This window comes from Triturus cristatus, chromosome 7 (genome assembly GCF_964204655.1).
Source record: "Triturus cristatus chromosome 7, aTriCri1.1, whole genome shotgun sequence".
NCBI classification, from domain to species: Eukaryota; Metazoa; Chordata; class Amphibia; order Caudata; family Salamandridae; genus Triturus; species Triturus cristatus.
In genome coordinates, this window is record NC_140590.1 from 1,560,278,002 (window position 1) to 1,560,297,680 (window position 19,679).

At 46.5% G+C, this 19,679-nt stretch overlaps 1 protein-coding gene across 4 annotated transcripts in view; it reads left to right on the forward strand.

Moving 5' to 3' along the window:
• The window catches only part of ZNF335 (zinc finger protein 335), a 357,780-nt gene that overhangs the window by 188,365 nt on the left and 149,736 nt on the right, over positions 1-19,679 (forward strand). For all 4 annotated transcript variants that reach the window (XM_085619363.1, XM_085619366.1, XM_085619364.1 and 1 more), the window contains one exon: positions 6,093-6,201. In XM_085619363.1, the coding sequence (XP_085475489.1) occupies positions 6,093-6,201 (109 nt within the window). The remainder of the gene's footprint in view (positions 1-6,092; positions 6,202-19,679) is intronic.

Consider the following 19,679-nt stretch of genomic DNA (forward strand, 5'->3'; position numbering starts at 1 on the left):
AGGAAAATTGACCCATTTCCTGGAAAATTGGCGCCTCATCACCACGGATCGATGGGTACTCCAACTACTAAGATTCGGCCATTCCCTAGAATTTACCACCATCCCACCTGCAACCCCTCCCCGCAGGTTCCCACACAAACATCTGCGACTGCTACTCCGAGAAATATCGGAGATGTTGAAGAAAGGAGCGATCGAGCGGGTTCCATCGGCTCAGAGGGAGAAAGGATTCTATTCCCGCTTCTTTCTGATACGCAAGAAGGAAAAGAAGTGAGGCCCATTCTAGATCTCAGGGCGCTCAACTCTTTCCTGAAGAGTCAGTCGTTCAGGATGGTGACGCTCCAAGAAATACTAGGCATTCTAGAAAAAGGAGATTTCATGACATCCTTGGATCTTCAGGATGCCTACTATCACATCCCGATACTCAGGAGGCACAGAAAGTTTCTACGTTTCGAGGTGGCAGGACAGCACTACCAATTCAAGGTCCTGCCGTTTGGCCTCAAATCCGCTCCGCGGATTTTCACCAAGTGCCTTTCACCTGTGGCAGCTTTCCTGCGTCAAATGGGTCACCAAGTCTTCCCCTACCTCGACGACTGGCTGGTAAAGGCACCGACAGCTGCAGGCGCAACCAAATCCTCCAACGCCTGTACCAATCTTTTCCAACATCTAGGATTGACTCTCAATCTTCAGAAGTCCTATATGTCCCCAACAAGAAGCATCACCTTCCTCGGGGCGACCTTGAATACGGAATGCGCGAGGGCATTTCCTTCAGAAGAAAGAAAAAACAAGATCATATCTCTGGCCACGGCAGTGGCATCAAGGAAGTCCCTAAGAGTTCGCACCTTCAAATCACTCCTAGGAATGATGTCTTCTTGTATACTCCTCATCCCTCACTGCAGGCTTCGGATCCGTCCATTGCAAGAAGCCCTCACGAACCAATGGACTCAGAGTACGGGTTCGTTCGAAGACATTGTGAGGATAACACCGCGAATATCCAAGAGCCTCGAATGGTGGAAGGATTACAGGAATCTGTCTATGGGACTGCCGTTCCTGCTTCCAGCAGCGCCACTAGTGATCACCACCGATGCATCTCTGGCGGGCTGGGGAGCTGTCCTTCAGGACCTCCGAGTAAGCGGCAAATGGTCAGATCAGGAGCAGCATCTCCATATCAATCTTCTGGAGTTGAGGGCTGTGTATCTAGCGCTACAAGCCTTTTTACCACGCATCCAGAACTCCCAGGTGCTCGTCAGAACGGACAACACCACGACGATGCACTATCTCAACAAACAGGGAGGAACGCGTTCGCTCACTCTATCACGCGAATCGCAAAAGATCTGGAACTGGCTTGTTCTCCATGGGATCACTCTCAGAGCGAACTATGTCCCGGGCAAGGACAACACCATTGCAGACGCCCTAAGCAGACAGAAATCCCTCTCCCACGAATGGGAGCTCGACGAGAATACGCTAACGCACATATTCTCAGAATGGGGAGTCCCAGGAATCGACCTGTTTGCCACCATTAAGAACGCCAAATGCCCAAACTACGCAAGCTGGCATCCCCAACCAAGGTCACTCGGAAATGCCTTTTCCATAGGCTGGTTCAGCGTATTTGCGTACGCTTTTCCGCCGTTCCCGATGATTTCCAGGGTCCTCAGGAAGATGAAGGCGGAGCCTTGTACCCTGATCCTAATTGCCCCGTTCTGGCCGAGGCAGCACTGGTTCTCGGACCTTCATCGCCTCTCCATCAGGACACCGATTCGTCTGAAACAGCACCCGAACCTGCTGACAATGTCCAACGGGCAGGTGCAATTCCCGAACCTGCAATCGCTCAGGTTATCGGCCTGGCTCCTGAGCACAGAGAGTTCTGTCATTTAAACATCCCGCAGGACTGCAGGGACGTGCTGGCAAAAGCGAGGGCGGACAGTACCAACAAAACCTACTCTCTCAAATGGAAACGCTTCTGCATATGGTGTTCAGAGAAAGGCCTGAGACCACTCCATATCACACCTGAACAGATATTGCCATATCTGCTACACTTGGCACAGTCGGGATTGGCGCATGCATCCATAAAGGTGCATCTGGCGGCCATTTCACGTTTTACCAGGACTTACAAAGGCCCGTCTCTCTGGTCCAGTAGGCTTATCAAACAGTTCCTCAAGGGACTATATAGGTCCTTCCCAAGACTTAGACGGGTCCCACCGACGTGGCACCTCAACTTGGTCCTTAACCAACTCATGAAGCACCCTTTGAGCCCATTCATCGAGCTTCCATCAAGTACATCTCATGGAAACCGGCTCTGCTGCTCGCTCTAACATCTGCCAGGAGAGTCAGCGAGCTACAAGCTCTCTCCATTCAGGAACCCTTCATGCAGTTCAAACAGGACAGGGTGGTGCTGAGGACAAATCCCAAGTTCATACCGAAAGTGCCTTCAGACTTTCACCTCAACGAGCCGGTGGTTCTACGTTCCTTCTTTGCAAACCCTACCACGGCAGCAGAAAGGACGCTCCACTCTCTGGACCTCAAAAGGTGTCTTAAGTTTTACATAGACAAAACAAAGAGCTTCAGGAAGTCATCACATCTCTATGTATGTCTATAGGACATTACTTTTTTATGTACCGGAGGCTCCCGTCTCGACGACGGGGAATGATTCAGGCATGTGAATCTATGAAAGACACCAATACTGGATAACTGCTGTTACAGGTAAGTAACGCGTTTCTTTCCATCCGCGCTCTCATTTCACCGTGAACTTACTGAATTAGGTTTTCTTTCGAGAGTCTTCCCTTCTTTTACCTTATTTTTCCAAACGCAAACCCTCACCTTTCAACCACACAGATGACATTGCCGTCTGTTACACTGATCCTTACATCCATATTTACCTCACTGACGTTTTCTCAAAACTGAAAGGCATCATGTTTGTGAATATCCTACACTCAAAGATAGGGAATCCAGGATAAGCACATTATAGAACAAGCATTTGTTGCACAAGTTTAAGCTATTGACATTGTAAATGACAATGCCTTTTATTTATCTGTTTTAAAAATGAAAACAAAAATAAAAGGCATTGTTATTTACAATGTCAATAGCTCACACTTGCGTAAATGCGAGACCTATTGCATTGCAAATGCTTGTTTGAATTATTTCTAAAACATTGGGGATCCTCAAAGCATTCAAATTGTGGTTTAGAACCCTATACCAGTTCCCATCCCAACAATTCATTCTTAATCAATACCTTCATGATCTTAATGGAACATTCATTTTTAAAAGAGCTACTTATTTTCACATAGCTAAACCAAAGTGAGGTGTTCCTATCACCAGTCTGTGAGGTGCCCTCCGACCAAGTTTTCAGTGATTGATTTGAGATAATAACCCCGACTGAAAAGCAAACCTTTTCCATTCCACCTCTTTAATACATTATTGGATATATCCAACCCCAAGTATTTACACTTCTTTAAAGACATAAAAGCATGACAACTTGGAATACTATATTCTTCAAAAGAATATAGTATTGTACTGATTTGTATCTGATCGATTTCTGATTCTTTTACTTTTTAATAAGAAAACAATTATCATAGAATTCCCCTTTGTGAGTAATTTGTGTGAGATTATTTTAAAGAGAGGCTCGATGGTAATCTCAGTTGAAGCATGGCTAATCCCCCCCCAACTCTTTGTTTATTTAAGAATTGGAAACTAAACTCTTAGATGCTTATCATCCCAGATTAATTTATGGAAAAGTAAATATTTTTATTGAATTATGCACAACTAATCTCAATTTTAACATTGGTAAATAAAATTCATGGTAGAATCAACATTTTGATGAGGGGAAACACAGCCTATTAAAGATAACAGTAAGGAGGAACATCGATTAAATAGATTCCGAACCTTTTCAGTTATAGCCTGGTAATTTAGGTAAAACAAATCCCTAAAAATTGAGGTATAAAGATCCCTATATATCAAATTGTTAAAAGTTTGGGAAGATCACATTCTTCAGCATTAAACAATAAAACCACGGACTTTGACTGATTGATCTTGTAAGACCCCTACTGTGGTGAACTCTTTATACTATATTCTTTCTAAGGTCCCTGGAATAATATTTTTCTCTGCTCTTAAAGGTTAAATCATATAGTCCGCAAACCGTTTTAGTTTAGACATCCACTCCAGTGGCTGAAGGATCGATCGGTCATTACATAATTTTGCTGCAGGGGCTCGATTTAGATAAAAAAAAAAAGAAGTAAACAGTATAGATGGCATTGGGCACCCCTGGCGGGTACCCCTATTGATTTCCAAATAAGCTATCTCCTTGGAGGTAATAACAATTCTAGCTACGTTGTATATATGTTTTGCAGCTTGCCTGGAAAATCAAACTGTGCAAGAGTCGAAATTAGGGCCACCCAGTTAACTAAGTCAAATGCCTTTTTAGCATCTATCATTACAATCGCCGATTTCATTTAATTAGATAACAGAAATCAATTGCCTGTACCAAGTAACATGTTTTCAACTATAGATCTTGATGGTAAAACCTTTAAGGTCTTCATGAACTATTTTTTGGGCATTGGGTGTCAATCGTGCCGATTAAAAGTTTTGTAAATGGTTTATAATCAGAGTTCAACAAAATAATTGGTCGATAGGAATTCACATTCTGAGAAGGCTTATTCTGTTTCACACAGCTAACAACTAAAGCCTCTGTGACAGATGGCGGCATTGGGATTTCCAACAATATTTGAAAAAAGTTTTTTGTTAAAAAAAAGTGCTAATTCTTACACATCTCTGTTGAGATTCCATCTCTTCCACATGCTTTTGCGTTAGCCAGTAACTTAAGCGATGTCTCTATTTCTTCAATAATAACTTTTTCTATGAGGCTTTTTTCTGGCCCTCTACAAGTTTATGTTTATCAATGGAACTAAAAGTTGCTCCACATTTCCCTTAGAGGTCTGATCTGACACCTGATACAATTCTTTATAATGTTGAAGAAACATGTTATTAAGAGTTTCACTCTTGCACCTCAATTCAACACCTGAGCTGAGGGAATCCAAAACATTAAGTCACCATAGTCTCCCATCTCAACTGCTTGACATCAATCGCTCACTCACCTCAGGGCTCTATAGTCCCCTGGCTCACAAAGTATCTGGGTGTCACGGCTAGTCACACAACAGCATATATGCATGCTTTACTTTTCCCTCTCCCTTACTTTATGGGTTGATCCATTACTCTGCAGTATGGGTGGGGAGTGGGTGGCGGGGGGTCAGCACAGTGATGTGGTGACACCAGTGACAAACAGTTCTTGGCACGCCACCACCACCACCAAGCTGTGTGGTAATGTGCTCATTACTTTTGCTTCTGCTAAAAACGAGCTGTGCAAAATACTGTCTCGTTGACAAGCTCCAAATGGCCTCAGGTACTCCTCCTCACTTTCCCGAGCCAGTATCCAGCAACATAGCCAGGTAGGGAAACACAAAAGTTATCGGTGCTGCTATTCACGGCTCTGCAGTGTCCTCGCTACTGCTGCAACATATATATTGCAGTTGGTACGCTCATTCGCGTCAACTTGGAAGTGGCGCGAAAGGTCCTTCGAAAGGCGAAACTAGCAGCCAGACCTGCAGGATCGGAACCGTCCCACAGGAAACTACTCATGGGGGTTGTTAGATGCAGGATAACAACAGATTTGTAAAAAACGATGGGCCTATGTGCTAAACTTACCTTTGTAGATATAAAAGGCACTATTATTCCTTTTATCTGTTGCCATGTTCCTTCTCATGTCAGTAACTTATTACTCCTCTCGCAGTCGGCTTGTTCACCTCGAGCAGAGAGCATTTTAAACTCTCTGGTGATAAATCTGTTCAGTCTACTTTGTACCTGTTTTTGTTGAACGAGTCTAGAGGAAATTTATTTGGTTATGCACCCTTTGTAATGAAACATACCTTCAAATCCTTTGTTAATCCTTTAACTCCCTCTGGTCCCTTGCATGTGACCCTCTTGTTTCTACTTGTTGCCTCTCATCAATGTTTCTGCACTTTCCCCTGTAATCCTGTTTCCCTTGATTACCTTACCCCAAAGTTGAAAGGTTCTCGGTAAGCGTTAAATCTCTCTGTTTTTTGCAGGTCTCCTCTGAAAACATTACCTACCATACTTTTCAGACTCTGCCTTCCAGCGAATCTCAAGAACTGTCCGAAGACTCACTAGGAACTGCCACAATTATTTATGAACAAGGTAAGATTATTAAATATGCATGGAGTGTAATAGACTATCTTTTCACAGAGAACCGTGGTTATTATGAGGTAGTGAATCCCAGACTTGCTAAACTCCCTTTGGCACCAATGTCATTTTGCCCATGGAACATTTTTGTCAACATTTAAACTTAAGTAACACTATTCTTCATTATCTTTAATTTCCGTCGCAGATTTAGACTGCAGTGATAATCCAAGATTTGTATTTCTTTGAATCAAAATGTTCGCTTTTCAATGTTCAGAGATTAAATCTTACAAATGATCTCAGCAGCTCTGTAGATTGAGATGAATGGTGAAGCTTGCAGAGATTAAATGATGCCAAGGTTGTACCAGGTAAAGGCATAACCCTCTATGCCACATACTTGTCTTATTGTGAAAAAATCCTTTTTCATAATATTTTTGTGATAAACTGGCATGGATCCGGCCCTCCTGGACCTACATGAGGCACCTTTGCTAAATTACCTATATACGTCATCTACATCCTATAAAATACATCCAGAGGTTTAGATAACTTGAATACAGTTTCATACTTTGGAAAGGACAACAGTGGAGGCAGTGTTGCCAGCATTAGAATTTAAGCCTAAAAAGTGTATATGGCTTCAGAGGTCAGGTGCCATTAACAACAGTTACTTTCTCCTCCCACAACACATGGCAGGACTTTAAAACATAATTATTTTTCAAATTCTACATTGTTTAAGTCAATCAGGGAAAGACCGTTGCAATATAATGGATCTGTTTGACACTAGTGGTTACAAAAGAGAGGTGGCCCCCCCAACCAAAGGGACCAGGGCTCTACTGAACAGTAGAGATACATTGTGTCCCTTTGAAAGGAGAAAGAACTTGGATACACACAAATGTTTTTAGATGTGAAGTACAATGTTTACAATATGCACCTACTTTTTATATGAATAAAGCACTATGCCGAACATCTAAATCTTCCTGGGTGCCGAGAGGATTAATCTCCACTTATGCGCAGTTACACACTATGTATCCACCAAACACACACTGAACTGCTTATGAGAGATCATTCACCTAGTTTAACTATTAGGAGAGCCATTCTGTCTACTTAATACTGGACATTGGATCCAAATAGCACGTGGAGGTCATTAAGTTAGTCAATCAATCAAAAAATATTGAATCATTATTAAAATGTTTTATATCACAAAAAACATATGCATTCCAAAAACAGAAGGTTAAGGCTTGGTCTATGTAGAACAGCATTATTCATTACAGAACTACAAGATAAATATACATTAAAAACAAATTAAATATTTGTAAACTGCCGGAGGCTACCTCGGTAAATAATTTAAGTTGCAACTGTTTGCTTTATATCTTCTTCCCACAGAGCAAGCACAATCTCTTCTTTACAAGTATGGACTTTTTAACCGTGCCAGAATTATCTTACCTTCGTCATTCTTTCAGTCAGCAGTGCAGGCCAGGGGCATAACATATGACCTGTTGCTTCGTTAGTATAGCCACAAAGTCTACAAGTATTCTTGCCACCCATTGCTTGGTCCCAGGACCCCTAATGTGAGCTGTGGTTGCCTAGAGGAGTCAAACATTGTTACATTTATGTTATGTTTTAAGTCGCATTGATAAGTATAAATAATTGATTTTACTCCTTGGCATGTACAATAGAATGTATATTCACTATATTTCTTAAATATAGAGCTTTCTTGAACCATGCAAAGGCTTAAAATATATAATTACAAACCCCTTTCAAAGTACTGAGTGAACTTTTCTCGTCCTTAAAGACTTTTACTCCTAGTTTGTTTAGGTAAGTGTAGGAAGCTGGCTCTCTATATAGTGCACTAAAACAAAGTACACTGTGTAGAGAGTCCAGGCAATCCTTATTGGCTTGCAGGGCTTTTTTCAAAAATCCCAGGTGCTCTATTTTGTGGTAGTGTGGTCGAGCAGCTTAGGCTAATCAAAGGGGAGTGTTGAGCACGTGTTGTACACACACACAGAGTCAATAAATGGGACACACACTCAAAAAAGAAAGCCAACACCAATTTATAAAAAATAACACAGATTTTTATATTATTTTAGGCAACAAAATCTTCATCATCAGGAAAGTACTTTTAAAGATAGGTTTTCAGCTTTCAAATAGACAATACTGTAAACGCGGTAATGTTAACCTATGGGGAAACATACACTGCATAGGACCACTGGTCAACGACTTACAGGACTGTTCTTCTGGACTTAAGGTAAGCAGGGACCAATGTCCAAGACAGCACAAACTGGTCACCTCGGTTGGCTCTGGGGCACCCGGGTGCAGAGGTGCTTTTTGGTGTCGTGTGGCAGATTGAAGTCAATGAGAAACGGTTCTTGCAAAAAGAAGCTGCAAGTTGGGACTGGACGGGATGCACGATAGATTGAGCTCGACCGGGGCAGTGGAGCTCATGTGCAGTGGTCTTTGGTCCGGTGGGTCATGTCAGTCAGAGGTACTTTGATCTGGTGAGCCTGCAGAAAGAGGTTGCAGGCAGAAACTGGGGGACCAATCCGGCAGAACTCAGTGGTGAGATCAGGTCTTGGAGGTCTCTGGGTGCTAGGGACACCATCTGTTCACTTGGACTCGGGCTGTGGGGCTCGGGTGCAGAGGTGTTTTGAGGTGTCGGGTTGCAGCAGTCAGAGACACTTGCATCAGGTGACAACCTGGAGATGGTGACACAACAGGACAGCTGGGCCACTCTGGATGATGGCTTCTGCAGTGCTGACGTCCCTTTTCGGCTGGCCGGTCTCTGTGGGTTCTGTGTCTGGATGTGACCACCAACAAGTCTTGGCTGCTGCAAGGATTGTGGTGTCCTGGGTATTGGTGCTGGAGGGCTCCTACAGAGTCTAGCGTCTCGTTACTCGGTAGGGAGACAGGACTGACCTCTGGGAGCACAGAACACCTCTTTCTGGGTGGCTGCTGCGTCAGTGAGGCCGGGGGTCAGCAGTTCGGTAATTCAGAATTTGTATTTCGGTGTCTGCAGGATGCAGGGAAGTATATCCGCTACTCCACGGGAGATGCTGGCTGTTTTGCAAAATGCTGGCAGCCCTCCCAGGCTTTTGGAGACTGAACAGCTCCAAGACGAGTCGTCTTTGTCACAATTGTCAGGGACAGCAGGCAGTGAGGCAGGGTAGGCGCCAAGTCAGTTGCCGCTCCTCCGTTCTTGCTTCTTGCGGCTCTTCGGTATTCTTCTTGAGTCAGTTGATTCTGCTTCTCTGGTGCCAGGGGCTCCCCAAAATATTAGAATCTGATAGAGACTACTAGCCGCAGATTCCTTCACGTAGAATTATCCCCAGGCGTGAGACTGGTTTCGTAAACTTTTTTGCCACAGTATCCCTGCGCGCCGGGGCGACACCACGCGACTCCGCCCAGGCGTCGTATGCGTACGTGACGTCAGCGAGGTCACATAAGATCGGCCCCGGCTCGCCTACATCAGCTTTTTCCTTTTCAGCGTGCTACGCGGATCCGATCCTTGCTACGGGCCTGTTAGGGCTCCCTTTTTTCTTCCATTTCCTTTGGTTGGAACAGTGTGCGAATGCCTTCGGGCTTCAAAACTTGCACGTTTTGTGGGCGTCTTATGTCAGCGACGGACCCTCACCTCATTTGTATGTGGTGTTTCGGATCACGGCACCACAGATTGTGCGGCGTGCCAATAGTTGAAACCGAAGTCGTGGCGGGAGCACCGGATGAATCTTCTCTCGGCGTGTCGCTCCAGGTCGGCATCCTCCCCTCGGTCTGCTTTGGCAGACGGCTTCAGATATGGCCGTGGTCGTCGTCCTCGCCCTTCTCCGATGTCACGTGAGCGTCGCCCCCCATGGGTAAGTGTCGCAGTTTGTCCCCGGGGGCTGGTTTCCTGCCTTCCGGGGGCGTGGACTCTCCGCGGGTGATGCGGCCCGCATGTCGTCCTATCCACCGTTTCCCGGTGTTTCAGCGTCGAGAGTCCAAATAGAGACATACGCTGCGGCTTTGCAGGCCTCGCTGGCGTCTCCTCCTCCTTCCCCTCCGGGGGCGTCGGCGGATCCCTCGCCCTGCGCAGGGCCCTCCACGGCACCGCCGGTGACTCTGGCGCCGACCGGTTCGGATCCAGGCTTGGAGGATGTGGTGCTGTTGGGGTGCGGCTCCTCTGGGACACCTCCTTCAGGCCACGGCATCTCTGCCTCGCTGCAAACTCCCGCGGGGGTCCCTGTGGTATCACAGGAGGTCACCGGGGCTCGGGGCGCATCCCCGAGCCCCTCTCGGTCCTTTGACAAGGTGGTTCGGTCTAAGGCCGAGGTGTCGCCGCTACTGCGCCGGCAGCAGCTGGACCGTGCAGAGCCACAGGGGTCGGTGGACTCTCCATGTCCCGCTCTGGGTCGAGGCCGAGGGAGGACCCCTCATCTCTCTCCGGGCCCCTCTCGTCCCTCCCCACAGGCGGCTGCCTCGTCCCTGGCGCCGCCACATGGGTTACTGAGTGATCTTCGCCTCATTCTGGGCCGCGGATGGTGGAGGGCTTTGTGCCACTCCCCATGCCCATCTCGTTCCCCCACGCAGGGGGCTGGCTCGGGGGTCGGGTCGGCGTCATTCCGGCACCGCCCTGGAGCCGGTGCGGCTCCAGCTCTACTCCGGTCTCCGCTCCGGGGTGAATTGGAGGTACCTTGTCCAGTGACGCCGGATGGTGCTGACGTCCTGCCTCAAGCAGCCGACTCTACGGCTCCGCGCAGGAGTCGTACCGCGGATTCGTCTTCGGACGCTCCTTCTCCGGTAAGGTGGACTTACGGAGTCCTGCATTGAATGGCCGGGAGCTTGCGGCGTTTATTCTCCGCTCCGCTCTGGACATCTCAGTGGTGCTGGGCTGGGCTGGGCTATGGCTTCCTCAGTTGCTCTCCGTCGCCATGCTTGGCTTCAGGACGGAGTATTCCCTGAGAATATTCAGGAGCGACTCATCGAACTTCCGTTTGATGGCAGCCTGTTGTTCCATGCCCTGGCCGACTCCGCCATCCAAAGGCTCTTGGCGGGGCTCCGTCCTCCTCCTCCGCTTTATCCTCCTCCTCCTCCTCCTCCGTCCCCTCCTCAGTGACTTCTGAGTTGGGTTGATTCTGGGCCATCTCAGGCCGGTTGTTCTGGCTGTGGAGTGTGTTTTCTGGCCGTTTACGGCCTTTCTTGGGACTTTGGCATTGTTGGCTGCTGGACGGCCCTTGTGTTGATTGTGTGTGGGTTCTGCAGGAGTAGTTGCGCGGACTTGGCCCTGAGATTGGGCCTTCTGCTTTGCTTGGGCTGCTTATCACGCCTTCAACGGGGGTGTTTTTTTCCCCGTGGCTCTTTTGTTTTTCCTCTTCTGCTGAAGTTCTTCCAATGAGGGTTCCCATATCTTGGGACTTAACATACCCTCTGTGGGGTAGTGGTAGCTGACATATAGCTTGCGCTCTGCTAGAGGGTTCTGGTTGCCTTCGGGTGCCTGTTCTCCATGGCGTCTAGGTAGGTTGCTTTTGCTTCCTGAGGTCCTGTGCGCAGCCACTCGTAGTGGTGTGCCCGCGCATCTCTTCCTCTCCCTGCTCCTGTCCTGAGGTCTGGAATGATCCTGTGTTCTCCCTTGCCAGGCGTCGCCTACTCGGCCTTCCTGGGGCCTCGGGCTGTTTTTAGCGGCTTGACTGCTGGCGCTGTTCTGGCTGGCAGGCTGCTCTCCATCTGGAGTGGGTTCGCCTTCTTTTCCCTCGTTTCCTTGGGCCCTCTAGGCTTCTTCTTCTTCCGCTTTTCCTGTCTTGGCATTGGGCGGAAGCTATGTTGCCTTGTGGGGGAGTGGGGTGCTTCGGCCTCTCCGTCCTTGCCCTTGGTTCCTCTGCTGTGAGTGTACGAGCCTCTTCAGCCTTCTTTCCCTCCTACATCCCCTTGGGGTCGGTGGGGTTCTGCTTGTGGGGGTTCCCTTGGCCTAGCAGGGGCAAGGTTCTACGTGGTCCACAGATCTGGTCCCCTGTGGAGCCCTCTGTTCTGCATTGGCTGGTGGGGTCCTTTCGCAGACCCTCCTTCCCAGGGGGTATGGCTAGGGTATCTATTCTACGTGAAGGAATCTGCGGCTAGTAGTCTCTATCAGATGTACGAGTTACTTACCTTCGGTAACGATGTATCTGGTAGAGGCGATTCTAGCCGCAGATTTCTTCACGGCCTGCCCTTCTTCCCCTATTCTGCGAGGACCCTTTGGTTGGTCTTCGGTACTCGCCTCCCGGTGGGGGGCTGTGTCTCCTGTGAGTGCCCTTCCTTGTTCTTGACGGTGGCTCCGTCTGGGGGCGGTTCATTCCTCCTTTGGTCCTTTGGAGGATGGGGGTCTGGTGCTCCAGTGCCCTGCTGCTCTGTCTACTCCAGGTTCGGGGGGGATTGCTTTCTATCCCTGTTCTCCCTCGCCTCCTTCCATTGCTATCCTCTGATTAAGGGTCATCTGGCCTTGTCTTGCCCTTGTCCCTTGTGGGTGGTTGCCCTCTAGGTTGGGGTGACTTGGAGGTTTGTTGTCCCTGTCTGTCTTGGGACTGGTCCCATTCCTTGCTCAGGATGGGGGGGGGGGTTTACTACGTGTGCCATGACTTTTACGCATGTTCTTTGCCTCCGGGGCATAGGGATGGGAGTTTGTCTATGTGCTGGCAGGGTGACTGCGCAGGTTTCTGCTTGTTCTTCTTCTTTCCCTGCCCTTGGGTTCTGGGGTGTTGGCACTACTCTGGTGGTGTTAGTCACCGTTTCTTTCCAATTTTTCTGCTCTTCGCACACTGCTCCCATGCTTCCACAGTTTTTTATCTGGTGGTTCCGCGTTGTGGTGCGGAAAAGTTCTCTGAAGAAAACTGACGTAGGCGCGCCGGGGCGGGTCTTATGTGACCTCGCTGATGGCACGTACACGGACGACGCCTGGGCGGAGTCGCGTGATGTCGACCCGCCCCCGGCGCACAGGGATGCTGTGGCAAAAAAGTTTCCGGATTCAGTCTCACGCCTGGGGATAATTCTACGTGAAGGAATCTGCAGCTAGAATCGTCTCTACCAGATACATCGTTACCGAAGGTAAGTAACTCGTACTTTAGGGGCGTTAAGGGGAGTGAAGGGTAGTAGCCAATGGGCTACTTACCCTTGGGGTTATTATACCTCCTATATGACTACTTGCTGTGAGGAGTGGGCCTGTCCCAGAGTTCCTATTGGCGCCATAAACAATATGGTGGAACCCTTCCTTCGTGGATCGCATCAGGTAGCCCACCTTAGGGGTGTGATTAGCCTGTGTGTGCAGCATGCCTACTGCATAGCTAATTTCCTTCCTGTCCTAGTGCCAAATGGGCCTCAGGGAATGAGGTGGCATTCTCCAGGTCTGGAGGAAGCCGGGGTTGCACATCAAAGGTGGCAGAGGCTTTGAAGCAGCTCTGGCCTTGATATGCAGATCAACTAGCCATGTGCTTGCAGGTGGTGATAACACTCTCCTGCCAGAGCAGGCATTGTTCCTGACCTCCTGAGAGTGTGGGCTGTCTCCCCTGGGTATCAGAAACTCGTCTGTGGTGGCAGGCTGGACAAGACTAGTCAACCAGTACATTAGAGGACTAGTAGGTTTCAGTGGGCACCTCTAAGGTGTCTTCTGGGTGCAGGGTATAATAAATCTTATACTAGATTCAGTATAGATTTATTAAACCAAGGTGTTTGATACCAAACACCATAGATTTTAGTGAAGTCATTTTGTAGCTGGTTAACTCGTTTTGAGCAGTTCCCAGTACATACCTTAAAATGTCTTCTCCGTTCACTTGCAATATCTGGCAATTGAACTAGACATCACAGGGCCTCACATACGATATAAAGCGCCCTGCCTTAGGGCTGTAATGTCTTCTGTAGGGGGGGCTTACATATATCATATGCAGTGACTTGGGCATGGAGCACAGGGGTGTGTTCCTTGTCGTGTTTTCGCCATGATTTGCACCTTGTCATGCTGCCTGTAATGGCAGTTTGCATGCAATTTGTATGGGGGTGTTTTGGCGTGGCATAAGACATGCTGCAGCCCTTAGGTACCCACTATGGCACCCATGCCCTAGGTACGAGGAGTACCATTTACTAGGGACTTACAGTGGTGCCATAATGTTGGCCAATTGTTTCACAATTGTATCTTTTACCTTGTTTTAGGGAAAGAGCATTGGTACTGGGGCCTGGTTAGCAGGCTTCCAGTGCACTTCCAGTGGAAAACATCAGTATTGGTGAGCAAAAAGTGGGGATGACCATGACAAAAAGGGGCACTTTCCTATAGTAAAGAAAGAAAGATAATATTTTATTAGTCAATTAAAACCATAAACAAGCTCATTCAGTACATAGAGTTTTAAAAAACATACAAAAAGGATTAAAAAATAAATTTATCATGCAGCATTTACGGCCCCTGAGCATCGTGCCACCTGCACTTCACTTTCTTCAACTTTCCTTCCTAAGTATTTTAGTAGAGATGCCAATTACAGAAATACATTGGATAAAGTGGCTAATCAGAGGCTGGTCTTTTCCCTGGTGTATAAAGTACCTGATTGCCATATGGGCGACTAAAGTTCCCTTAAGTAGATTAATATAGGTAATTAAGGTGCTTATGTGCAGTACTGAGGCAGGTATATATACAATGCCGGATGAGCTATGATAAAAGGCAAGTTGTGCATGATTTCGCATCATTAAAATACCAGAATAGAGAAAATTGTTGTCTGAGCATAGCGGGATAGGGAACAGCTGCTTATGGCAATCCCTAGCAGCCCGTCCTTGAAGGTTATTTGCTCATGTAAAGTTTGCCACTTGATTTAGCACGTTTTTAAAATTGGACTTGGGAACCCTCTCCAGATTACTCATCGCATAACCTATTAGCTGATCATCCTTTTGAAGATATTCAATAACTGGGTTAGTCTAATGTTCAGCATTGTGTTACATGGGTCCATAGACTCCACCAGTGCAGGCCTACACAACCTAATTCCCCATTCAAGGAACTCCCGAGTTAATAGAGATCTTCGTTAAACCATCAATACAGGACAGATACATACAATGTGGAGCAATGTTTATACTCCTGGTGGCATAGACGGCAGGACAGATCTTCACTTCGACCGATCATCCTCCATTTTGGCATGAGGTGTTAAGTGGGTTTTTCTCCGAATCTTAAGGCCAGAAATGACTGTTTTATCTTCCGGTGGAAGGGTGCTGTCAAAAGGGATGATTCTCTAAGAATGGAATATGATTTCAACACAAGCCACCCATGGCGACGTCTAGACAGGCTTTCCTTATCTGCCACCCAGCTTTGCAGTTTAGTTGATTAATTTACTAGTTTCTTTTTTAAATGTGTATTGAAAAATGTTGACAAGCTTGCTGATATTATATGACAGTTACAAATCTTGTTGGGTACATTTACATGACAGCGTGTTAAACAGCACAGATTACACACGTTATATATATCTCCCAACCTCCCAAACATCAGTCCTTAAATTTTTCGCTCCTAGGTTGCCCCTGTGGTCCAGTGACGGCTTGTGTGAGTTAATCGCTTAGATCTGGGTCAGAATCCTCAGCTGGGGGGGAGCAAATATCACCTTGGAATGCATTCCACCTGCCCCGCGCCCACTTTCAGGGACAACCTCTGTGAATGAATACAGCCTTCTCTGCCACCATTGCTTTATCTAAGTCATGGCACCAGTGTTGGTGCAGGGGGGCAGTAAGCGCTCCCCAGCGCTGCACGATATTCCGCTTAGCCAGTGTGATACCAAGGGTCGCCCAAGCCTGTGCCGCGTGATTGAGGTCTGTAGGTTCCCAAATATTGAGAAGGCAGCGCCGGGGTTCTGGGGGGACCTCCACTCTACTGACCCGGGTGGTAGTAGCCATGACTGCCTCCCAGTATTGTACTACATTGGGACAGTCCCATATTGTGTGAAAAAACGTGCCCGGTAGTCCACATCCCTGTAAACATAAAGGTGTCTCAGCCCGCCCGATCTTGTGAAGCAAGGTCCTAGTGTAATATGTTCTGTGCAGTATTTTCAGTTGCACTAGCTGTAAACGGGACGGGATTGCCACCTCCCGCAGGAATGCTAGGGCCTCTTGCTAGTCCTGGTCGTCCATGTCTCCCAATTCCACCTGCCACTTCTCTCTCAGGGTATGTGTGGGATCTCTCTGATTTACTAGTTTCTTAAAGGTTTGCCCAGAGGTATTAGAGGCCCAAAGGTCACCAAGTTCAAGCTTCCTAATGCTGTTTCCTAAATATTTCTTGTGAGTGCTATTACCCCATTGTAAGTTGATTTCGGTCCAGACTAAATTAGCCAGGGTGTTTTCAGCTGCTACTCGCAGGTTATGACAAAGCTTAACGAACGCCGCCGGCCTAGGAAGTGACTGTTTTGTAAGCAGGAATTCTAGCCAGATCTGTGCAGGAGAGGCCGACTTGGGGAGCCTAAAGCTTTGTTTATAGGCTTTTATCATTAATTATCATTAATGTCCAGCAGAAGAGCCTCTTCACCTAGCATTATCTCTGCTCCGTATGCGAGGGTTGGCTAGAATTTGTCTTTCATAACTGATCCCATGGGTTTTAGATCATGACCTCGAATAGGTCTGGCCAGTGACGAGAAGCCATAATTGATGGCCTGCGCTTTAGCCCCTATTGCATTCTTCTGGGTGCCAAAGGAACCGTTTGCGTCTATTTTCACTCCTAGGTAGACGTAGAGTTTGACCTCATCAATTCTGTTTCCCTTAATGAGCCATTTGTTTTTGAAAAATGTATTTCCAGGCCATTCTTTTCAGTATAAGCTCCAAGAGTATTAAGCAGCCTTTGAAGGCCTATTCGAGTGGTTCTAAACCGAACCAGGTCTTCAGCACAGATGATATGCGACATATGTTGTCCTCCAACGCACAGTGCGTGAACCTTCTGTTCGTCGAGCTCAGTAGAGAGATCTGCCAAATATCAATTAAAGAGAATGGGGGCTAGGGCACAGCCCTGTTTCACGCCAGAAGTTGTTTGCACCTTCTTCGATATGCACAAACATCTCCAATTTTGATCTTGACCCAAATATCTGAGTATACTAGCCTAATTGTTCCTAAGGTGTTCGGTGGGATACCCCACTGCTGAAGGCTACAGGGAGTTGGGAGAAGGCGTGAAAGCTGTGGAACCAATTTCTTATCTTATTCTGCATGTCTTTGCATCTGAAGAACCCAACTGATAGCAACATTTTAAAAACTGAACTTTTTATGGTCAGTGATTGATGAGGCATTCCACATTCCAGCCAAATATGTCCCTGAACCAAATTCAAACAAAGAATGGATTACATTTCACAGTACTAAAAAATTGAGTCTTGTAGTATCAGAATACAGCCTCAATGTAGACATTGGAGATGTTCCCCATTCTGCTTGGAAGAGGAATTATTCAGAACTCTTCCCTTTCTCAAATCCTTTTCAGATTGCAACATTGCTGACTTTCTGCTTAACCCTTTAATAGGGGAAAGGTTTATGTTGCGGACATTTGAATCCAAGCCAGCTGATCCATGTTTGTCTTTACTGCTGCTAAAAAAGTTTGTCCCTCCTTCCATGGCACTTCCCTTACTCCAGCTATTGCTTGGCCTTACGCCAGGCCAAAGATGATAAAGGCCAATTCTGGGACATCTGAGATTGGTAGAGACCAATGTTCCCTCTAATTTTTTTCCTCTGTGTGCGGCAGTGTAAGGGCACTGTGCACTGCAACCAAGGCTATGTGCGCCAGGAACCAGACCGCGCGTGTGGATGCAGCGCCAAACATCACTCTAAAGTTTTGCTTAAAAAAGTGAAAAGATAGTGCATTTCCACACTTGCAGCGCCACATGAAGATTCTTAACGCAGATTTTCAATTTACATACACATGCCATGACATGAATTGGTTACACAAGCAAGTACACTTTGGGTTTAGAAAAGCACAGGACTCCAATGGTGGTACCATATTAAGATTTTACTAAAGATCCTCAACTCGAGCACTTGGACACATAGGGCCCGATTCACACACCTAACTTAAGACAAAATCCTAAACTTACTACTATTGGTATTCACAGAAGGCATTTAGTAGTAGTAAAGTTATGATTTTGTCCTAAGTCTGTGTGAAGTCTGTCCTAAGTCTGTGCTGAGTCTGTCCTAAGTCTGTGCTGAGTCTGTGCTGAGTCTGTGCTGAGTCTGTGCTGAGTCTGTGCTGAGTCTGTCCTAAGTCTGTCCTAAGTCTGTCCTAAGTCTGTCCTTCTACTTTTGGTATTCACAGAAGGCATTTAGTAGTAGTAAAGTTAGGATTGTGTCTTAAGACAGACTTAAGGCAGACTTAGGACAGACTTAAGACAAAAACCTAACTATACTACTATTAAATGCCTTCTGTGAATACCAAAAGTAGTAAGTTTAGGATTTTGTCTTAAGTTAGTTCTGTGAATCGGGCCCAGTGTGTCTAAGTAGGGCAGATTATTATGTCCACAGAGGTGTATTTTAGAGCTGCTAAAAGTCCCTGGAATTATTGTTGACATGTTTTCAGTAAAACAATTTTTGCTGAGTGATGGCTAGTTTATATTTTTTTGTAGTAACAGGTAGATCACCTTCTTGGCACTCTGTGTTGTTCCTGCGGTTAGTATTGGCTCTCCATTTAGGTTCAAACATATAGGCTTAATCATGTATCAAGGTGCAATATTAGACTGCCTTCTGGAAGGCCTCTATGATGCCAGGCTAGTTGTAGATTGATAAATATGCTACTGAACATGATAGATGTTTGGTGAGAAGTGTGAAGGCCAGAAAGGTGGTCTTGTATGTTGTCAGTTGTGAAGGGCATGTAAGCTCTTTTACCATGGACTCGTTGATATTGACTGCTGAGTTTGTGCGTTCTTTCCTGGAAGTTGACTGGAGTGACTATTGAGATACTCACTGCAAAAATGCAGAAGCTCGACAAATTAGTCAAGAAAATGCCTATGTCAGGAATTTTGTGTAGCTGTGCCTGGAACCCTCCTTCAAGGGCGCTACATATCCGTTCCAGTATGAAGTCAAGTGACAGTGTTCCAAAAGAAGAGGTCTTGAAATTATTTGCACAATTTTCATAAATTTGTGTGGGGACGTACTAATATGGTAGAGGTGGCATGTGCTATAGTCAAAACTTCACTACATCATAATCCTGATATTCACAAACAGATGCTACCCAAAGCCTCTCTAGGGCAACAATGTCTGTTTTCAAGTTAACCACTGACAATGTGAATGATTTCGATTAACACTCACTCTATAACAATTATCTGTAAATCTAGCAGGACCTGCATGGACTAGTACTTCACTAAGGTATTATTTTTATTCAGTTTAGATGGGAAACCTTGTACCTCACACATGCCAATCTGAAACCTCGGCAGCTATAAAGCACACGTCGTGCTTCAGATATGCTGCATTCCTTTTATTAATAGTGCGCGGCTGCGGGCTGAATGTGGCCCTTTGAGATATTATTTATGTTAATTGCAGAGCTCACGGGCGCTGCAATTTAGATGAATACTATCTCAAAGGCCCAC